The 20,743-nt window shown below is 48.2% G+C and overlaps 1 protein-coding gene across 1 annotated transcript; it reads right to left on the reverse strand.

The window, feature by feature from the left end:
* Positions 1 to 5,109: 5,109 nt before the first annotated feature.
* On the reverse strand, positions 5,110 to 20,323 carry LOC138383196 (NACHT domain- and WD repeat-containing protein 1-like). Its single transcript, XM_069467855.1, is given in 5 exon segments — positions 5,110 to 6,323; positions 13,701 to 13,998; positions 17,914 to 18,030; positions 20,244 to 20,278; positions 20,281 to 20,323. Coding segments are annotated over 5 exon segments (1,707 nt in total).
* Between the last annotated feature and the right edge of the window lie 420 nt (positions 20,324 to 20,743).

The raw sequence follows: 20,743 nt of genomic DNA on the forward strand, positions 1-20,743 counted from the left end.
AAAATCAATTACTGAGTTTTTCTGATTATAAATAATAAGGGTTTGCTGAATTTAAAAAATATAAATCAAGATCACCATTGGAAAATAGGGCCAGGTCCTGAACAGATGGTTCACACAAAAAGAAATATAAGTATTTAACAGATCTATGGGAAAATAGTGACTCTGATGATAATAAAATGAAGGGAATCTGATTTGATAGATATTAATACATTATCAGTATCTATGCCACCCCCACCCCAAGAAAAAAAAGGTAAAATGAAAACATTTAATGCTGGCAGCTTTTGGATTGGGGAATGTTTTAATCTGCTACAGACTGCTCGGAAAGCAGTAAGATAATGCTTCTTAAAACCCACAGAAATGTTCCTATCCTTCCATTCAAGATTCCCACTCATTGGAAACATTCAACAGAAAGAAAAAATATTGATCACAGTAAAAAGGGATTTGGCTGGGTACGGTGGCTAACGCCTGTAAAACTGGCACTCTGGGAGGCCTAGGCGAGAAGATTGCATGAGGTCAGGTGTTCAAGAACAGCTTGAGCAAGAGCGAGACCCCTTCTCTACTAAAAATAAAAAAATTAGAATGTCTTTTGTTCTTTTGGTTAGGTGCCCAATAATGGGATTGCTGGATCAAATGGTAAGTCTACTTGTATCTGTTTAAGGTATCTCCATATTGCTTTCCATAGAGGTTGCACTAGTTTGCAGTCCCACCAGCAGTGTATGAGTGTTCCTGTCTCTCCGCATCCACACCAACATGTGTTGTTTTGGGACTTTTTGATAAAGGCCATTCTCACTGGAGTTAAGTGATATCTCATTGTGGTTTTGATTTGCATTTCCCTGATGATTAGAGATGTTGAGCATTTTTTCATATGTTTGTTGGCCATTCTTCTGTCTTCTTTTGAAAAATTTCTGTTCATGAAAGACCACAATTCTTTACCCTCCCTGATCCATACCCTTGGTGATGTGACCTTGTAGCTCCTCCCATCAAAAGATGAAACCTATTTCCCTTACTCATTTACTCTGGACTGTTCTTGTGACTTCCTTTGGCCAATAGAATGTGACAATGTGCCTGTTCCAAGTCTGGGCCTTAAGAGATCTTGTGAACTTCTTGTTTTCTTGAAACCTGGCCTTTGCCAGGGCTAGGCTGCTGAAAGATGAGAGAACATGTGGAGCACAGCTGAGTTGTCTCAGTTGAAAACATTCCGATTCAGCCGGCTCCCAGAGCATCCGCTAGCTGACTGTAGATGCATGAGCAGCAGAACTGCCCAGCTGAGCCCAGCCTGAATTGCCAATTCTCAGAAGGCGAGCTGCAGAAACAGCTTGTTTGAAGCCACTGTGTTTTGGGGTGGTTTGTTATGCAGCTCTAGCTAACTGATGCAGGAACAAAAGCCAGAGTTGTGATACAGAGAAGTGAATCTGTGGGGAGGGGTTCTAGGGAGGGACTGTTCCCTGTGGAACACTAGAAATAAGCTGACCATAAACCCCACTTCTCAAGCCTCACCTGTGTGTCCAGTTAGAATGTGCATCACCTGCTGCTCTTCCATGTCCCACACAGCCACGATGCCATTCTGGGTGCCAACCACCAGCAGCATCTCCTCCACATCTCACACCATGGCAGTGATGCCTGCAGCCACGCAGAGACAACAGCAATGACCTCAGATCCCATGTTCAAGTGCTCAGCCATGGGCTTCTCTAATAAGCCCCCACTTCACAGATAAGAAAACTGAGGCATGGACAGATTCAGTCCCTTGCTCAAAGCCACACAGCTAGGATTTCAAAAGCATTGCAGTCAGACGCCCAGATTCAAACTTTGGGCTGCCTGTGATATTTATGTTGCTCTTAGGTAGCAAAAAGGACTGAACTGCAGCTCAGTCATAATTGTCTGTCTAGTCTAGCGGCTCTCACCCAGGGGTGATTCTGTCCCCCAGGGGATGCACGTTGGTGTCTAGAGACATTTGGGGGTGACACAACTGGAGACAAGGGTGCTACTGGCATCTGGTGAGTGCAGACCAAGGATGCTGCTCAACACCCCACAATGCACAGGACACCCCCACCACAGAGAATGATCCAGCCCCAGACGTCAACAGTGCTGTGGTTGAGAAACCCTGTCCTAGGTGGATACGACCCCAAAATAGAAATATAGGCCAGGCACAGTGGCTCACACCTGTAATCCTGGCACTTTGGGAGGATCACTTGAGCACAGGAGTTCAAGACCAGCCTGGGAAACATAGTGAGACCCTGTCTCTCTGTCTCTAAAAAACAAGCAGGGGTGGATTATAGTGGTTGAGAATGAGGACCCTGCTTCTGAATTCTCTTTGAATTTGACCTGTGTGAAAAAATAAAGGTCATAAGGAAAAATTATTTGCCAATAGTTTGGGCAAACACAGCCCAAGGCTCTCTGCTGGGTGGATTTTGGTTAAAACATCACTGGAGAGAGAAAGAGGAGTCACATTATATTAGAGAAAACATCAGTCCAGATATTAAGAAACCAGACTTTCTGACTGTCATTGAGTAAGCACAGGAAGTCCTTTTCCTTCTCTGTGCCTCAGTATCCCCATATGTTAAATGGTGCAGGGAGTGTTAAATCAGAGCCAGTGCAGCTCTGAGAATCCAGGGTTTTGTTCCCACCTCACTGAGATGGAGAATGAGGAGATGGGATTTGTTTTCTTTTCTTGTTTTTCTGTTTCTTTTTTTCTTGTCACACTCACTGTGTGACCTTGGAAATAACTTAAACTCTTCCTTTTTAAAAACGAACAAACTGAATCCCAGAGCAGGTAGGAACTTTATTAACTTTAATGTGACCAGAGGATGTATGGTGGGGCACAGGGAGTCTGAAGCGCAAAATATTTCCCTGCCGTGAAGATGACAAAATCATCACTCCAAGCTGTAGCTTCCTAGGCCTGTGCCATGGTGGACATCACTAATCAATCACAGTACTATATGTGATTTCAGGCCCCATAACCATTCTATTGCCATGGCAGACATCACTAATCAATCACAGCACTCTCAGTGATTTGTGCCCCCATAGCCATTCTATCATTCTACCTTTAGTAATAAAACCCCAAAACCCAAAGGTTTTAGCTGAGTACATGGTTATCCACATAAAGACTGGATCTCCAAGGCTTCCTTATGGTTGATGATATCCACATTCTAGCCAATGAGACAGGAGCAGAAACAATCAGCTCTACTTCTAGGTTATGCATTCAAAAGGAAGGAGCCTGCCATCCACTTCTCCTTCCCACTTCCTGCTTGCTGGAATGCCATCGTGATGGTAAGAGCTAGCACAGCCACCTTGGGCCAATGAGAACAGCTCCACACTGAAAATGTCAGAGCAACCAAATTGAAGGAATATGAGTCCCAGACACCCTATGGACTCCATTTTACATCTGTTTTTGCTTGATTTGTTACATGAGAGTGAAATAAACTCCTATGTATTTATGCCACTGCTATTTCGGCCTTTGTTATACATCTGAACCTATATCCTAACAAACACACACTCTTTCCCACTAAACCAGCTTCCATCTCAGAATCCTTCTCAACACAGCACTCTAGGGGCTGCCCCTATGTCACGTTCTCCATGCATTGTATTCAGCATCTCTCAGAATTTCTATTTTGGAACTAATGTGCCCAGGGAGTTCTTTGGCTACCAGGTCATGTGGTACAGAAAGAGCCTGCATAGTAATGACTCTGACATGTGAACCCCAAGCTAATTGTATTCAGTGGTCTCACAATTAATATGAGAGACCGTGGATGGGCAGATAAAGGGATGGGTGAATGTAGGTGGAGAGACAGGTGGCTGGTGAGATGAGTGGGTGGGTGAATGGACAGGTTGGTAGGCAGGTAGATGGATGAATCAGTTTCTAGATGGCAGGCAAGTTGATGAACGGTTGAGTGCATGGATGGGTGGAGGGGTAAGTGAGTGGATGGAAGATGGCTGGATGAGGAAAATGGAAGGGTAAGTGGGCAGAGGGGTAGATATATGAGAGGATATATGAGTAGAAAGATGAATAGAAGCATAGATAACTAATGGGTGGATAGATGAATGGAAGGAAGGAGGGAAGAAAGGAAGGAAGGTAGGTAGGTTGGTTGAGGGAATGAATGAATGGATGAATGGATGGATGGGAGGGTGGGTGGATAAGTGGATGGATGAATAGATGGATGGAAGGAAGGGCAGGTGGTTGGATGGATGGATGAATAGAAGGGTGAGTGGGTGGATGGATGGATAGATGGAAAGGTGAGTGGGTAGTTGTATGGATGGGTGAATAGAAGGGTGAGTGGGTAGTTGGATGGACGGGTGAATAGAAGGGTGAGTGGGTGGATGGATAGATGGATGAATAGAAGGGTGAGTGGATGGATGGATGGATGGATGGATGGATGGAAGGCTGGGTGGATAGTTGGGTGGGTGGATAGATGAATGGAAGGAAGGAAGGGTTAAGGGATGAACGGAAGGATGGGAGGGTGGGTGGCTGAGTGGATGGATGCATAGATGGATGGCTGGGTGGGTAGCTGGATGGATGAATGTATGGGGTGAATGAAAGAAAAAAATGGATAACAAATGGGAGGCAAAAACTAAGTCTTCTCTCTCTGACATCCCGGGGCCCCAGGAGCAGTTACAGTTCCATCAGCCCCTCAGGTGCCAGCCGGGCGTCAAGTGCTAACTTCCACACTTCCTAACATGAGCCTTTCGGCTGCAGAGACTACCTGCAAGGTGGGTGCTAAGCTCCTGGCGATAGGAAGGTAGGAGGCATCCTCCAGCTACAGGCTCGTTAGCAGTATTTACACCAGTCATCTAAAGTCCCTGGGGTGCAGAGAGAGCCGATTCTTCATGAGACAGCAGGGGCAGACCCTGATGGCACCCTTGGGGCCTTCCCACTGGCAGAGGGGAGCCCCAGAGAGCAGCCCCCCAACCCCTGCCAGCCATTGCCTCCACGTAAGCAGGGGCCTGGCAGGACTTTTGCTGTGCTGGGGAGACTCACCTTTGTGACATCCAGTCAGGGTCGCCCGGAGGGGTCCTCCCGGGGGCTGGAGGAATCCTCCAAGGGGCACCAGCACAGGGTGTGGGCACACCCGGAACCAGCTCTGGGCCTGCTGGCACAGCGGCCCCACCAACGCTTTATGTGAGGGGGTGAAGAAATACAGTCCGGCCAGGAGTTTTGTGTACAGCAGCTGGCACGGAAAAGGAGGCCCATTTCCGGGCCTCCTCAAAGGCCAGCCTCAGCCGCCCTAGGTGCTCGCACTCCGGGAGGCTGGCCCAGAGCAGGTCCCTCTGCACAGGTGTCAGCATCCTTCTCGCAGCCACCAACAGGAGCTGGATCATCTCTTGCCCTGGGTTTCCCGAGAGGGGCTTCACTTCCCAGTAAGCCCTGGGGTCTGTGAGCATCTGCCGCATGGTGTTCAAAACCCCCTGCTCCCCTGAGCAAGCTGAGAGAATGAGGTGCACCCTTGGGGGGCACGTGAGAGGCAGCCAGGGGACCCTCCTAGTGTGGTGGGTCAAGTCCAGGTCGTCCATAGAATCCAGTAGGAGCACCAGGGACTCGAAGTTTCTGCAGGAGACCGTGTGGAGGAGGATGTGGAAAAACTGGAGCACCCTAGTGTGTGCATCCAGGACTTGGGCGGGGGGCAGGGGCAGCCCATAGGCCAGGCACACCTGGAAGCAGATGCCCTTAAGAAGGCTGTGAGTCTCCGAGCTCATCTGTGATGTCCCCAGCAGCTGCAGGACGGTCACCGTCTTGTGGCCGAGCAGCCCTGGCATCTGCTCGGCCAGCTTGCACAGCAAGACTGTCTTTCCAATGCCCGGAGGACCTCAGAGCACCAGTGGGGTGTGGGGCTTGCTGTCGTTCTGCCTGAGCCACTGCCCGAGCTGGGCCAGGAGCTCCTGGCATCTGCAGAAGGTCTGGGTGGCCTCCGCACTCTGCCAAAGGTGGTGGTGGATCTCCTGGTAGAGCCACCCCAACTCCTGCCTGGCCACCTCCAGCTCACGCAGGTGTTCAAGGACCTGGTGGTTGGCCCTGGCCACAAACTGCTCACTCAGCTCCTTCAGGTAGTGAGCGTGAGCCTTGTTCTTGGGGTTCACCAGGTCGCGGCTCCACGGGAGGTGGTGGACCTTGAGGACTCCTGGCTGTGTGTCGGCAATGCGCCCCTTGAGGCTGCTGAGAAGGTTCTGGGCATCGGCATCCAGGCAGCCGTCCACGAGCCGGTCCACCATCTTGAGGGCACAGTCTTCCAGGATGTGTTTGTTGAGGTCTTGGATTTCTGGAAGGAAGACGGTGGCTCCCTGGTCCCTGTTCTCTGAGCTCAGCAAGCCCTGCTCTATCTCCCATTCAATCACTGCAAAAGTGGAAAAAAGTCGGTGATTATTATGTCAGCAGTTGGCCTGCGTGGGGTTGCTTGGGAGACATGCTTATGTGGGGTACACTGGTTCTCAAGCTTAACGTGCACCAGAGTCACCTGGGGCTTTGGTCCCCAACCCTCAGGCCTTGGACCGGTACCAGTCCATGGCTTGTTAGGAACCAGGCTGCACAGCAGGAGGTGAGCGTGGGCGAGTGAGTGAAGCTTCATCTGTATTTACAGCCGCTCCCCATCACTCACATCACCGCATGAGCTCCACCTTCTGTCAGGTCAGCAGCAGCGTTAGATTCTCATAAGAGCACGAACCCTACTGTAAACCGCACACTCAAGGGATCTAGGTTGCGCTCTCCTTATGAGAATCTAATGCCTAATGATCTGAGGTGGAGCTGAGGTGGTGATGCTAGCGCTGGGGAGCAGCTGCAAATACAGATTATCATTAGCAGAGAGGTTTGACTGCACAATAAATGTGATGCACTTGAATCATCCTGAAACCATCCCTCCCAACCCCGGTCCGTGGAAAAGTTGTCTTCCAAGAAACCAGTCCCTGGTGCCAAAAAGGTTGGGGACCGCTGCCTTAGGGGGCTCAAAAAACCCCACATGGCTGGGCCTCATCTCCAGAAGTTCTGATTCCCCAGATCTGGGTGGAACCTGTCAGTTTGCATTTCCAATAAGCTCTGAGGCTTGCTGGTCCAGGGGCTGCAAAGAACCCTTGGGGTAGGCAACACAGAGACCCTGTGTGAGAAGCAGCGCCATCGTAGAACAATACTCTCATCCTCAAAAAGTGAAACATGGCGTTATATAGGACCAAGCAATTCTGCTTCTACATATCTGCCCCCAAAGAACTAAAAACAGAGACTCAAAGAAATGCTGGCATGCTCTTGTTCACAGCAGTGCTATGCACAGTAGCTAAAGGGAGGAAACGACCCAGGTACCCATCAACAGATAAGAGGATAAACAATATATGGTGTATCTATGCAATGGCCTATTATTCAGCCATGAAAATGGACAAGGTACTGACATGTGCTACAACGTGGATGGACCTCGAAAACATTACACTGAGTGAGAGAAGCCAGGTGCAAAAGGTCACATATTGCACGGTCCCAATGACATGAAATGTCCAGAACAGGCCAATACGTAGAAGGAAATGGATTAGTGGCTCCCAGAGGCTGGTGAAGGCAAGAGGGGAGTGACTGCTGATGGGGACAGGGTTTCCTTTTGAGGGGATGGAAATGTTCTGAACTAGACAGAGGTGGTGGTCACCCAACATGCCAAATGTATTATACTAAATGTCGCTGAATTGTATACAGCTGACCCTGAACAACACGGGTTTGAACTGTGTGGGTCCACTTACACTCAGATCTTCTTCCACCTCTGCCACCCCTGAGACAGCAAGGCCAACCCCTCCTCTTCCTCCTCCTCCTCCTCAGCCTACTCAACATGAAGACAACGAGATGAAGACTGTCATGATGATCCACTTCCACTTAATGAATAGGAAATAGATTTTCTCTTCCTTAGGATTTGCTTAATAACATTCCCTTTTCTCTTGCTTAGTTTATTGCAAGAATACAGTATATAATACATATAACATACAAAATCTGTGTTCATCAATCTTCATGTTAATGGTAAGGCCTTCAGTCAACTGTAGGCTACTAGTAGCTAAGTAGTCAAAAGTTATATGTGAATTTTCAACTGCATGGGGGAGGATAGGGGGGTGGTTGGTACCCCTAACCCCCAAGTTGTTCAAGGGTCAACTGTATTTTAAAATGGTGAATTTCATGCTATGTGAATTTCATCTCAATTAAAAAAAATCGAATGTTGTCAGTTTCAGGTGCCACCCTCACCCATTCATTCAACAAACTGTTTGTTGAGTTCCTACTTGTGCCAGCCTCTGCTCTCCACACTGGGGATCTAGCAGTGAACACAGCACTCAGAGATCCCTGTCAAGGTGGAGTGGACATTCCAGAATGAATGAATAAATGGACACAAAACAGACAGACAGATAGTGAAGGAATGAAGTTGGGTCATTCGAAGCTGCAGAAACATTTGCAAAGCCACAGAGGCTGGAGAGAGAGTTTTTAATGAGCTTGGAGGCTGCATTCCTGGAGGGGTAGAAACCAACTCATGTCTTTCTGAGAGCAAGGGCTAGCACATTTTTCTGTAAAGTGACAGAGAGTAAACATTTGAGGCTTTACAGGCCAGATGGTGTCTGTCACAGCTTCTCAACTTTGCTGTTGTGGCATGAAAGCAAATGGACAACATGCAAACTAATGCACTAGAGTAGGTTCCAATAAAACTTTATTTACAAAAGCAAGCAGTGGGCCAGATTTAGCCCTCCAACCATAGTTTGCTGACCCCTGTCCCAGAGCACGCAGCAGCTGTCCCAAGGACCCATATTTTCTAGAGTCACAGGTCCATACTGACTTCTGCTTGGAGGCAGTCAGATCTAAGGAGTTATTTTTGAAATAGCAGTCAGATCTAAGGAGTTATTTTTGAAGCAGCTCTGGGCTCAGTGGAGACTCCCAGATCTCTGTGGCTGAATGAGCCAGGCCCTTAGAGACAGAGCTCAACCTCCAAGCCACAGACAAGAGCCACTCAAAAGTCCTCCTTGGAGAGATCTCACACACACACCTCTGCCACTTGGCCCTATGAATGAAGGTCAAAGATGAAGGCAACTAACAATTCCAAAATGGGATCCCTCTCAGACACATTTCAGCATGAACCAATCTAAGACCACCTGCAGGCTGGCTGTGTGGCCTTGAGGAAGTCACTGCACCTCTCTGATCCTCTGTTTTCTCCTCTGTAACACTGGTGTACTATTTCATCCTGATAGGGGGCTGTTGTGTGAATTTTCTTACGGAATAAGCCTCGTACAAAGCTGAATGTATTACGCAGAAGGAAAAAGGCCAGTTTCTAAAGGTTACAGGTCATTCCAACTTCTGTAACATTGTTAAAATAACAAAATTACAGAAATAGAGACAGACGGGTGGTTGCTAAGGGTGAGGGATTGGGGCGGGGAGAGTGAGTGTGGCTATAAAAGGGGCAGCAGGAGGGGCCTTTTCAGCGAGGAACAGACCTGTATCTTGACTGCGATGGTGTTTACTCGAAACTGCATGCGATGAGATTGCATAGAACGAAATACACACACATGCAAAAATGTGCCTGTAAAAGTGTTGCTCTTTCTGGATTATAACGATGCCCATTTCTTGGTTGTAATATTGTTCTCTAATTTTGCAACTAAATGATGCTGGGGACATTGAGAGCCTAAATTCTCTTGAGTCTTCTTTCCTTGGGGTAAACCAGGGTGAAGATACATGGAATCTCTCCATACTATTTTTTTTTTTTTTTGCAACTTCCTGTGAATCTCAGATTATTTGGAAATTAAAAGTTTTAAAAGAAATAGCTGAGCAAAATGCCTGAAAATCATATGCTCTGAAGACACAGTCACTGACATGCCCCCGACCCCCCTGAACTCAGCTCTAGTTTTCTGCAATTTCAAAGTGTTCCTATTCATTCATTTGCATGGGACTTCTCAACGGGTGAGGTTGGACATTGTTTGATGAGATCAAAAGAGGTCATGGCTGGGACAAGACCCTTCGCATCCTCACGTGACACCATGAAGTCTGACTTCTGACTAGTTCTACTTTACAGGTGAGGAAACTGAGGCTCTAGCTCCATACAGCTAGAAGCGAGCAGGACTGAGCTGCAAATCCCTGCCTGTCCCAAAGCACAGACCCCAGATACCGATTATGACACCAATCGCAGACACCTCTATGAAAGCAATTAGCATGATTTGGCTTCATGTCACAGAGCAAGCAATAATGACATGATAAGTCTTCAATAAACAGTAGCCATTAACATCATTCATGTAAGCCATGTTTTCAAAATTAACGTGTCATATACTAGCTTAACTAAGGGATCAAAGTTAACATCACCCATGATGTCTCTTGGGTATCAGGTGCCCCTGGTATGATGAAATAAGGTCTTCCTCCCACAAACCTGTAACCCCAGTCTAATCACGAGAAAACATCAGACAAGCCCAGATTGAGGGATATTCCACAAAAGACCTGACCAGAACTCTTCAAAAGTGTCAAGGTCATCAAAAAACAAGGGAAGACTGAGAAACTGTCACAGACCAGAGGTGCCTAAGAGAATGTAGTGGCTGAATGCAATGTGAGATCCAGAAACAGAAAGATATTCATGGGGAAACTGATGAGGTCCCCATACAGTCTGGAGTCGAGTTAATGGTAAGGTACCAACGTTAAGTACCAACCTTAATTTCTTAGTTTTGGCAAATGTACCCTGGCTGTGTTGCATGTTAACTTCTTGGAAAGTTGACTGAAGGGTGTGTGGGAGCTGTGTATTTTCTTTGTAGCTCTGTAACTTTGCAATTTCTCTGCAAATGCAAAATTATCCCAAAACAAAAGGTTTATTTTTAAAAACGGATGTGTCTGTAGAATGAATATGTATGCATATAATGGTCAACATATTATTAATAAAATTAAAACACTCAGCTGGGTGCAGGGGCTCACACTTGTAATCCCAGTACTTTGGAAGGCTGAGGTGGGAGAATTGCTTGAGGCCAGGAGTTTGAGACTAGCCAGGGCAACATAGGAAGACTCTGTCTCTACAAAAAAAAAAAAAACAAAAAACAAAAACAAAAAACAAAAAAAGCTAGGTGTGGTGGTGCACACCTTTGGGACTCCAGCTACTCAGAAGGCTGAGGTTGGAGGATCCCTTTGGCCCAGTAGTTTCAGGCTGCAGTGAGCTATGATGATGTCACTGCACTTCAGCCTGGGAGACAGAGAGACCCTATCTCTAGAAAACAACAACAAAAACAAAAAAATTAAAACACTTTCATGTAAATTCTTATGTTCAATATCTTTAAATAAATCAATATATTTTATGTTGATAATATAAATTGACATATTGAATGTGGTTTTTGTGTTTGTTTTTTTGTTTTTGTTTTTGTTTTGAGACAGAGTGTCACTCTGTTGCCCTGGCTAGAGCGCCATGGTGTCAGCCTAGCTCACAGCAACCTGAAACTCCTGGACTCAAGTGATCCTCCTGCCTCAGCCTCCCGAGTCGCTGGGACTACTGGCACGCACCACCATGCCCAGCTAATTTTTTCTGTATATATTTTTAGTTTTCCATATAATTTCTTTCTGTTTTTAGTAGAGAAGGGAGTCTTGCTCTTCCTCAGGATGGTCTCGAACTCCTGACCTCGAGCAATTCTCCGGCCTCGGCCTCTCAGAGTGCTAGGATTACAGGCGTGAGCCATCCCACCCAGCCTGAATGTGTTGATGATACAAATTCATATATTTAACATTCTTGGTAATATAAATTTACATACTAATAATCCACACAGGGACATATTACTAACTCATAAATAATAAGAAAGAATCTATTTCTTTCGGGCAGCAGGCAGTGGAGAAATGACTTGATCATGCTGCATTTTTAGGAAAAAAAATCTTTCTAGGGCCAGGCATAGTGGCTCACACCTGTAATCCCAGCACTTTGGGAGCCTGAGGCAGGAGGATAGCTGAGGCTGGGAGTTCAAGATTAGCCTGGGCAATATATTGAGACTGTACCAGTAACAATCACTCCATCTTAAAACTAACTAATAGCTCTTTCTTTTCAATGCCTAATTGTGTGCTTGCTCAAGAATTCCCAGGAATTGGACTTGAACAGCTGACCAAAATCAAGACTGTGGGACTCTCCCCTGGTAGAAAATGCTGAGAAGCTAACCTTGAATTTTGTTGCAGTCTGGCTGGTGTGAGCCACACTGCCAGATGGCCCCCACTCAAGGTAAGTGTGGAAACAAGATATGCTGACCTGCATATAGGCAGCACCTGCACGTAGCTCCCCACAACTTCCTCCCACAACTCCTTCCCCTTCAAAATCACTTGGTAAAGCCAGGCAAGGTGGCTCACGCCTGTAATCCTAGCACTCTGGGAGGCCGAGGTGGGAGGACTGTTTCAGCTCAGGAGTCCGAGACCAGCCTGAGCAAGAGGGACACCCCTTCTCTACTAAAAATAGAAAAATTAGCTGGGCATTCGGCATGTGCTTGTAGTCCCAGCTATTTGGGAAGCTGAGGCAGGAGGATGGCTGGAGCCCAGGAGTTTGAGGTTGCAGTGAGCTATCATGATGCCACTGCATTCTACCCCAGGTGACAGAGTGAGACTCTGTCTCAAAAAACATAAAAATCAAATAAAATCACTTGGTCAGCCTGAAAATTTTCAGGTGGTCTTTGCAACATGAGCCTGCCATCTCCCTAGGCTGCCGGCTCTTAAATAAAACCTGCTTTTCCTTTCACCAACTCTCAACTCTTGGGTTTTTGGCTTTTCAAGTGACAGACAGCTAACCTTGGGTCCTGTTACAAGACCCTGTCTCTACAAAGAAAAAAAAAAAATTAGCCGGGCAAGGTAGTGCAGCACCTATAATCCCAGAACTTTGGGGGACCAACGTGGGAGGATCCCTTGAGGCCAGGAGTTCAAGACCAGCCTGGGCAACATAGCAAGATGGAGACCCCTTCTCTACAGAAAATAAAACACTTAGCTGGGCATGGTGGCACTCGCCTGTAGTCCCAGCTAGTGGGGAGGCTGAGGCAGGAGGATCGCTTGAGCCCAGGAGTTCGAGGCTGCAGTGAGCTATGATCTTGCCACTGTACTCCAGCCCAGATGACAGAGTGGGATCCTATCTCCAAAAAAAAAAAAAAAAAAAAAGTAAAATAAACACTTTAAAAAAGAAAATCCTTTCTAGTAGTCAGTGTGGAAGATAGAAGGGACAGGGAGAGGCTAGAGGTGAGAGGCAGGGAGGAGACTGGTGCCCCAGGGGAGGTGATGTTCAGAGAGGTGGTGTTCAAGTGGAGGGACTCCCTGACATAGGACCCTTGCAGGGAGGTGCGGCCACAGCCCACTGGGAGCTGGGTGAGGAACTCAGTCCGAGGTTTGAAGGTTTGGATCTTTACTCACTTCCTGGGCAAATGAGTCTCCTTCTTGTGCCTCAGTTTCCACATAAAAGCAGCAAGAGGATAGGGCTGGCTCTCAGGCCAACATGGGGTAGATGCATACTTGCAGTTTGGCAGCTTTTGCTTTAATTTTTTTTTAAGAGAAGGGGTGTCGCTCTGTGGCCCAGGCTAGAGTACAGTGGCATGATCATAGCTCACTGCAACCTCCGACTCCTGGGCTCAAGCGATCCTCCTGCCTCGGCCTCCCAGAGTGCTAGGATTACAAGCGCGCACCACCACGCCCAGCAAGAATGTTGCATTTTTGGCAACAGCACATGGATAGTCTGAACATGTGGTCAGTTCCTCATGGACCGCCCCATCCCACCCCCGGAGAGTCCCCGTAGCCTCACCTGACCAGTGGTAGCGGTGCCACTGCTCCTGCGAGATGAGGCCGAGCCTCCGGGCCCCCTGGGCTCCAGAGTGTAGGACAGAGGTCAGGGCGGCCTTCTCGGGCCCGAGGGCCTCCCTGGCACCCGGCGCCTGCAGGATGTAGGTGGGGGGGATGGCGTTCTCGTCCCTCCAGAAGCGTCGCGCCACCAGTTCCAGGTCCTTCGGCCTGGCAGTTGGCTGCGCCCTCAATGCCTCCCACTCCTTCTCCTCGATCAGCGCAGGGAGCGGACAGGGGCCGTACAGGTCCCCCAGGAGGGCCTGGCAGAGAGGTGGGCAGAGAAGGAGGCACAGGTGTTGCCACCCGGACACTGAGCTCTGTGACGGTGGGTGAGGCCCACTGAACCCATAAAAATGAGACTGCAGGCAATAGCATCGTGATAGTTACACTACGTGCAGGCAGAGGTGGGGACCAGTGGCTCACGCCTGTAATCACCACACTTTGGGAGGCAGAGGTAGAAGCATCGCTGGAGGCCAGAAGTTCAAGACCAGCCTGGGCAACAGTGAGCCCTCATCTCAAAAATGAAATGAAAAAATTAGCTGGGCATAGTGGCAGGCACCTGTAGTCCCAGCTACTTGGGAAGCTGAGGCCGGAGGATCACTGGAGCCCAGGAGTTCGAGGCTGCAGTGAGCTGTGGTTGTGACACTGCACTCCAGCCTGGGCGACAGAGCAAGACCCTGTCCCTAAAATAAACAAACAAACAAAAAACACCAAAAATGCTCTGGTCTGTGGGATCAGAGCGAGGGAAATAGGAGGAGGTCCCTCCAAGAACAAGTCTCAGAGCTCTGGAGGCACCAGGGCTGCTGGTGGCCCGAGAGCAGAGCCGTGCTGTGGTCTTAGCAGCAGTGCCGTGGGGAGCTGTCCCCTGACTCAGTGCTGCCTAATGACTTATTTACCAGAGAGACACCTCTCCAAGGGCCCCCGCACATCTCTGATTTTCATGGAAACTCCCCCAGATCAGAATCTTGGAGCAGAATCATGCTGTGCCTCTGGGACAACAGAGGGGTGATGGTGGGTTCAGAAGGAAAGCAGAAAGTAAGTAGACCTTAGCCAGCCACGGGACCTTCTGGAAGGTTCCATGGCTGGTTGGTCAGGCCTGGAAGAAGCTCAGGGATCATCCTCCATTTCCCCACGGAGCCTGGAAGCCAAGTTGTGCTTTTCGCTGCCTGCAATTTGGGTTGCAAAACCAAATTCCTCCTGGAATTCTTTTTCCTGAGTTAGAAGACCAGGGGGAAAAAATCTATGAAGATTTACAAGCAGGGGTGCAGAGCCTTCCAAATGTGAGAACGTAGTTTAAAATGGTTACAATGAAAACAGAGCGGTGCCCACATGCCATGGAAGTGTGGGACAAAGGAATGAACACTCAGGCCCAACCCTATCTAAACTCTAATACATAAATCAAAAAAACTTCGTACATTCTGTGATATTATTATATGTACACACACACACGTACACATACGTACACATATAGATGGTTTCTCGTGTACCGATCCTGGCTCATGAATCCCATAGCCCTTTTTTCCCCTCTGTGTGCTCACTGGTGTCTTGTCCCCTTCCCACTGCATCCCCTCTGTCACCATAACCCCTGGCCCACAATTAATGGTTTGGGCTGTTACTGTCAAATGATACTCCAGAGTCTTGATTTATTACACCACCAAGTAAGTCCAGATACATACACAAGAACTATGACATTTTCTCTCATAAATTCTAGAGCAGGGGCCAGCAAGCTACAGTCCACTGGGCAAGCTACAGTCTTTTGTTACAATGTTGGATACTTTATGTCCAAACAGTAGCCTCAGGGAACAGGATTTCTCTCTGCCCTTCCCCTGCCCTCCCTCCACCCGCTCCTTTCTCTCCGAGGCAGGAACCTTCCCCTCCCTTTCTGCCTTAGAGCTGCCCAGACATTCTCTGACCGACCTTGTCTGACTGCAGACCCCCATTTCAGAAGGGGTCTTGCCCCACACCCTGGAGGAAGGAATGCTGCCCAGAGAGGCCAAGAGGGACGTGGACAGACAGGCCCTGCTGGCTTCCCCGCTCGGCTGGGAGTGTTGGATCACGCCCTCGTTGTCCAGCCACATTGCTGCACGGCTGCAATCAGGCCAGTCCAATGAGGGTTCCATAAAAGGCACAAGAGGAGGGGTTTGGGGGTCGCTGAACACGCGGAGCTTCCTGGAGGATGGTGCACTGCCCCCGGGGAGGACGCGGAAGCTCCACGCCCCTTCCCCACGCATCTCTTGACCTGTGTGCTTTGCAGGGTCCTGTATAATAAACCCAGTAACTAAGTGTTTCTCTGAGTTCTGTGAGCCGCTCTAGCAAGTTAATTGAACCCCAAAAGAGGGTTGTGGGATCCCCGCCTTGAAGCTGCTCAGCTAAGGTTCCAGAGGCATCTGAAGGTGGGGCCGTCTTGTGGCACTGAGCCCCCCTCCCCGGGGATCTGACTGTCTCCAGGCGGATCGGGTCTGAGCGGAAGTGGGGGACGCCCAGCCGGTGTCCGCTGCAGGACCGGCTGCGGGCTTGCTGGCGGGGAGAAGCCCACGCACGTTTGGTCACAGAAGTCTGTGTTGATTGCTATCGAGGTGTGAGGACAGAGGGAAACACAGTTCCTGTTTTTTCCACTCACCGCTTCGCTGCCTGGATCTTAGTTTTATTCTCCTAGGGAGGCCTCATCTCTAAGCACTGCCGCCAGAACTTTCTGCAAAGCTAGAAGACTTCTAACCTGCGCTGTCCGATATGGTGGCCGCCAGCCATGGCTGTGCATTTAGTACAACCCAGGAATGAAGATTTAAATTCCGTTTGATTTTAATTCATTTAAAGTTCAATTGCCACATGTAGTTTTTGGCTACCGCATTGGACAATGTAATTCTAAGGCCAAACAATCCTTCTTTATTTTTCTTCTTTCACTAGAAAACAGCTTTTAGAAAGGGAACCATTCTCTCTACTTTCTGATTCATTTTCAGGAGAGGTTCCACATGGCTTTTCCTCTTATCTAAAGCTGCTCAAAGCTTCCTCGTGAGTACGGTATATTATGCAAAAATACTTTCTTCACTTTTCTTTTCTTTCTTTCTTTCTTTTTTTGAGACAGGGTCTCACTCTCTTGCCCAGGCTGGAATGCAGTGGTGTCATTATATAGCTCACGACAACCTCAAACTCCTGGGCTCAAGAGATCCTCCTGCCTCAGCCTCCCGAGTAGCTGGGACACAACACCTGGCTCATTTTTCTATTTTTAGTAGAGACCAGGTCTCGCTCTTGCTCAGGTTGGTCTTGAACTCCTGACCTCAAGCGATCCTCCTGCCTCAGCCTCCAGAGTGCCAGGATTACAGGTGTGAGCCACTGTGCCCAGACCCTTTCTTTACTTTTTTCCTCTTTACTGTCTAGAATAGATGTCAGAAACTTTTCCCAAAAAGGACCAGAGAGTCAATATTTTTGGCGTTGCAAATCAGATGGTCTACATCAAAACAACTCAGGTCTGCCATTATAGCTCAAAGGCAGCTCTAGAAAATGTGTACACAAATGGACATGGCTGTGTGCCAATAAAGTTTTATTTACAAAAGCAAGCAGTGGGCTGAATTTGCCCAGTGGACTGTAGCTTGCTAGCCCCTGCTCTAGAATTTATGAGAGAAAATGTCATAGTTCTCGTATGTGTCTGGAACTTGGTGGTGTAATAAATCAAGACTCTGGAGTATCATTTGACAGTAACAGCCCAAACCATTAATTGTGGGCCAGGGGTTGATATGATGACAGAGGGGGTGCAGTGGGAGGGGGACAAGACACCAGTGAGCACACAGAGGGGAAAAAAATTCCCAAGACCCAGTGGGTTTCTACCTTCTTTATGGTTTTCCAGGATCCCAAAGTTCCACAGATATGAAGTGGATGGGGCGGGAAAGGTGGCAGAAGGTCCAGATCAGATGCTAAGATTCCGTTCTGCTTCGACACTGTACTCCCCAGCTCACCTGCTGCTTCCATTTGACAGCTAATGCCTGGATCCCAGCTAGCTCTGCAGAAAAGAGTGCTGTGATCAATTAGCAATGTCTGCCACGGGCAGACTATAGAAAAAGGGTATGATCGCATAAACGCCACCCACTTCCTTCCATTGATCAGTTGGGCTAGGGAGCAGAGGCTATATCCTAGTGATGGAACCAGGAGTAAGAGCTAACCCGTCCCTCCGAAGAGACTACAACAAAAGCAGGTCCTATGGATGTTTGCCGACACCAGTCAACCTCCTCCAAGCAGAGTTCTATGGTCAGGTAGTTGGTGGCCTCAGTGTTCTGAATACCCCACCTCAGATCAACGACCTGAGGATTATAAACACCGGTTGTCAGGGAGGTGGCATGACAGGTGATTTTTTTTTTCAATTCCCTTTGACAAAAGCATAAACTTTCTTTCAGTTGTTGACAGCCTCTTGCTGTAGTGCGATGTCTGGATTAAAAGAAATTGAACAAAACCCATAAGCTTGGTGTAATCCTGAGAAAAACATCAGACAGACCAGATTGGGGGAAAGGGTAATGTCTACGGTGCCCTTCTAGTCCTCCCTAACACTGCCAAGGTCATGAGCAGCAAGGAGACTGAGAAACTGTCCCAGACCAGAGGACACTAGGGGGACATTACTACTAAATGCAATGGGATATATCCTGGGCGGGAACCCCCTAGCAGAAAGAGAATTTAGATGGAGGACTGGCAATATCTGAATAAAGTCTGGAGGTTGGTTAATATAATAGTAACGTACCAATGTCAATTTGATAGTTGTAACAAAGTTACAACTATGGTAACATTGTTGGTTATACCACCCTTAGGCAAGATGTTAGGCGTTATGGGAAATGGGTGTGAGATACCTAAGAACCCTCTGTACAGTCTGCACAAATTTCCTGTAATCTAAATTCCAAAATCAAAAGTTTTTTTTAAAAACCACATTTAGCTGGGCATGGTGGCACATGCCTGTAGTCCTAGCTACTGGGGAGGCTGAGGTGGGAGGATCTCTTGAGTCCAGGAGTTTGAGACCAGCCACCTGGGCAATATGGCAAGACTCTGTCTCAAAAAAAGAAAAAAAAAAACATTAAACATAAAAAATGGTTTTTAAATGAGTAAGGTTTTTAAATAAAAAGTAAGAAAACAATATTAGATAAACTTTTTTTAAAAAAGGAACTTGGGTGTTTTCAAACTGTGCTTTTGAAAGTGAAGACATGTCCACACTTGTTTGCAGAGCTTTCCTTGCAAACGACGGTGGTTAGTTTGGCCAGAATTGGACGTGGCAAGATCTCCTTGGCAACCCATGCTTGCGGTCCCTTTCTGCCTGCTCAGCAGAGGGGGGCTGGGCAGAATGGCTTGATTCAAGTCTGCAAAGCTGACCCTGCGGAAGGCTGAGGTGAGGGGAATGCAAAGGGGGTGGGAACAGTCCCTGCCCCCTTGAATTCTTTAGCAGGGAGAGAAAGACACACGAATTCCTAACCTACTACAGCGTGCAGTAAAAGGCCAGTAGTACTGAATGTGACTGCAGGAAGAGGGGGAGAAGCGATTAGTTGTGGGAACAGGAAACCAAGTGGGGCCAGGGACCAGCCTCCAGCAAGAGCTCCTGTCTCCCAACAGGGGTGTTTTAGGATATCTACAACATCCGCCTCAGAGTCTGGAGAGGGCTTTAAAGAGACGAGCACAGAGCATTTCAATGCAGTTCTCCATGCGGATGTTTTCCGTTTTAGTGCCTCTGGCATTGAACTATGTCTCACAATCAAGGGCAGGGCAGAGTGGAATTGCCAGCACCGCTTTTTCTTGGTAATAAATATATCAACTATGGTGTATCTTTTAACCAAGGGGGACTTGGATGCGACGAATCACTGTCATCAGTGGCAAGGCGGCAGCCACTGAGTGTCTCAGCCATTTAAGCTGAGACTCCAAGGATGATTTATCATTTTCCATGTGGAAACGTGCAGGCGACATCCCCTGCCAGGGATTGGTGCCAGGACACACTGTTTGGGATCCATGGTGGCTGTGCCCAGCAGGCATATCATTAGTGCCCCAGAAAAAGGCACGTCCCACCTCCACATCCACCCCCCACATCCTGCAGCTCTCCTTCTGCTCCTCCTGAAGCCGCCCCAGTGTGTACGGGGCCAGGAGGTTCTGCGAGCAGGATAAAATCAGCAACAGCTCACAATTGTAATCCTAGCACTCTGGGAGGCCGAAATGGGAGGATCGCTTGAGGCCAGGAGATTGAGACCAGACTGAGCAATATAGCAAGACCCCATCTCTACAAAAAATAGAAAAATTAGCCAGGCATAGTGGCATGCACCTGTGTCCCAGCTACTCAGGAGGCTGAGGTGGGAGGGTCACTGGAGCCCAGGAATTTGAGGCTGCAATGAGCTATGATGACACCACTGCACCCTAGCCCGGGCAACAGAGCAAGACTCTGTCTCAAAAACATACATATATATATATGTATATATATCTCATTATGAACTTCCAGACTCAATAGTAAAGCATAGAACGGAGCATGGAGCCCAGGGTGACTTCCTGTTACCTCGAACATCAAGCCGTGCTTCTGGCAGAAGGTTTGCACTTCGGGGTAAGCGGTGCCCTGCAGGGCTTCCCTCTCTGCATCCATATCTGCAAGGAAGAGCACAGAGGGGGTCAGGAGGAAGGACCCAGAACTCTTCCCAGCTCCACAGATCTGCTTTGAACCTCACTGGCAGCCCCCCACCCCCAATACCCACTAAGGTACCCCCTAAGGCTGGAGTCCTTCACACAGCAAATCAAGATACAAAAATAACATGGTAAACCCAGGGAGGCTTACCATCCCGGATTGCTTACCAACCCCAGAACTTTCCTGGGGTCAGCTCTAAAAAGCCCACATCTCAGCAAAACCCTCAGGCCTGGGTTAACCAAGATGGCTGGTCACCACCCCTGGGTTAGAGTTGCCAGATATTATACAGAATGCCCAGTTGAACTTGCATTCCAGATAAACTTGTTAGCATAAGTATATCCCATTCCAGCACTATTTGGGATATACTTATACTAAAG

Source organism: Eulemur rufifrons, chromosome 5 (assembly GCF_041146395.1).
Source record: "Eulemur rufifrons isolate Redbay chromosome 5, OSU_ERuf_1, whole genome shotgun sequence".
NCBI classification, from domain to species: Eukaryota; Metazoa; Chordata; class Mammalia; order Primates; family Lemuridae; genus Eulemur; species Eulemur rufifrons.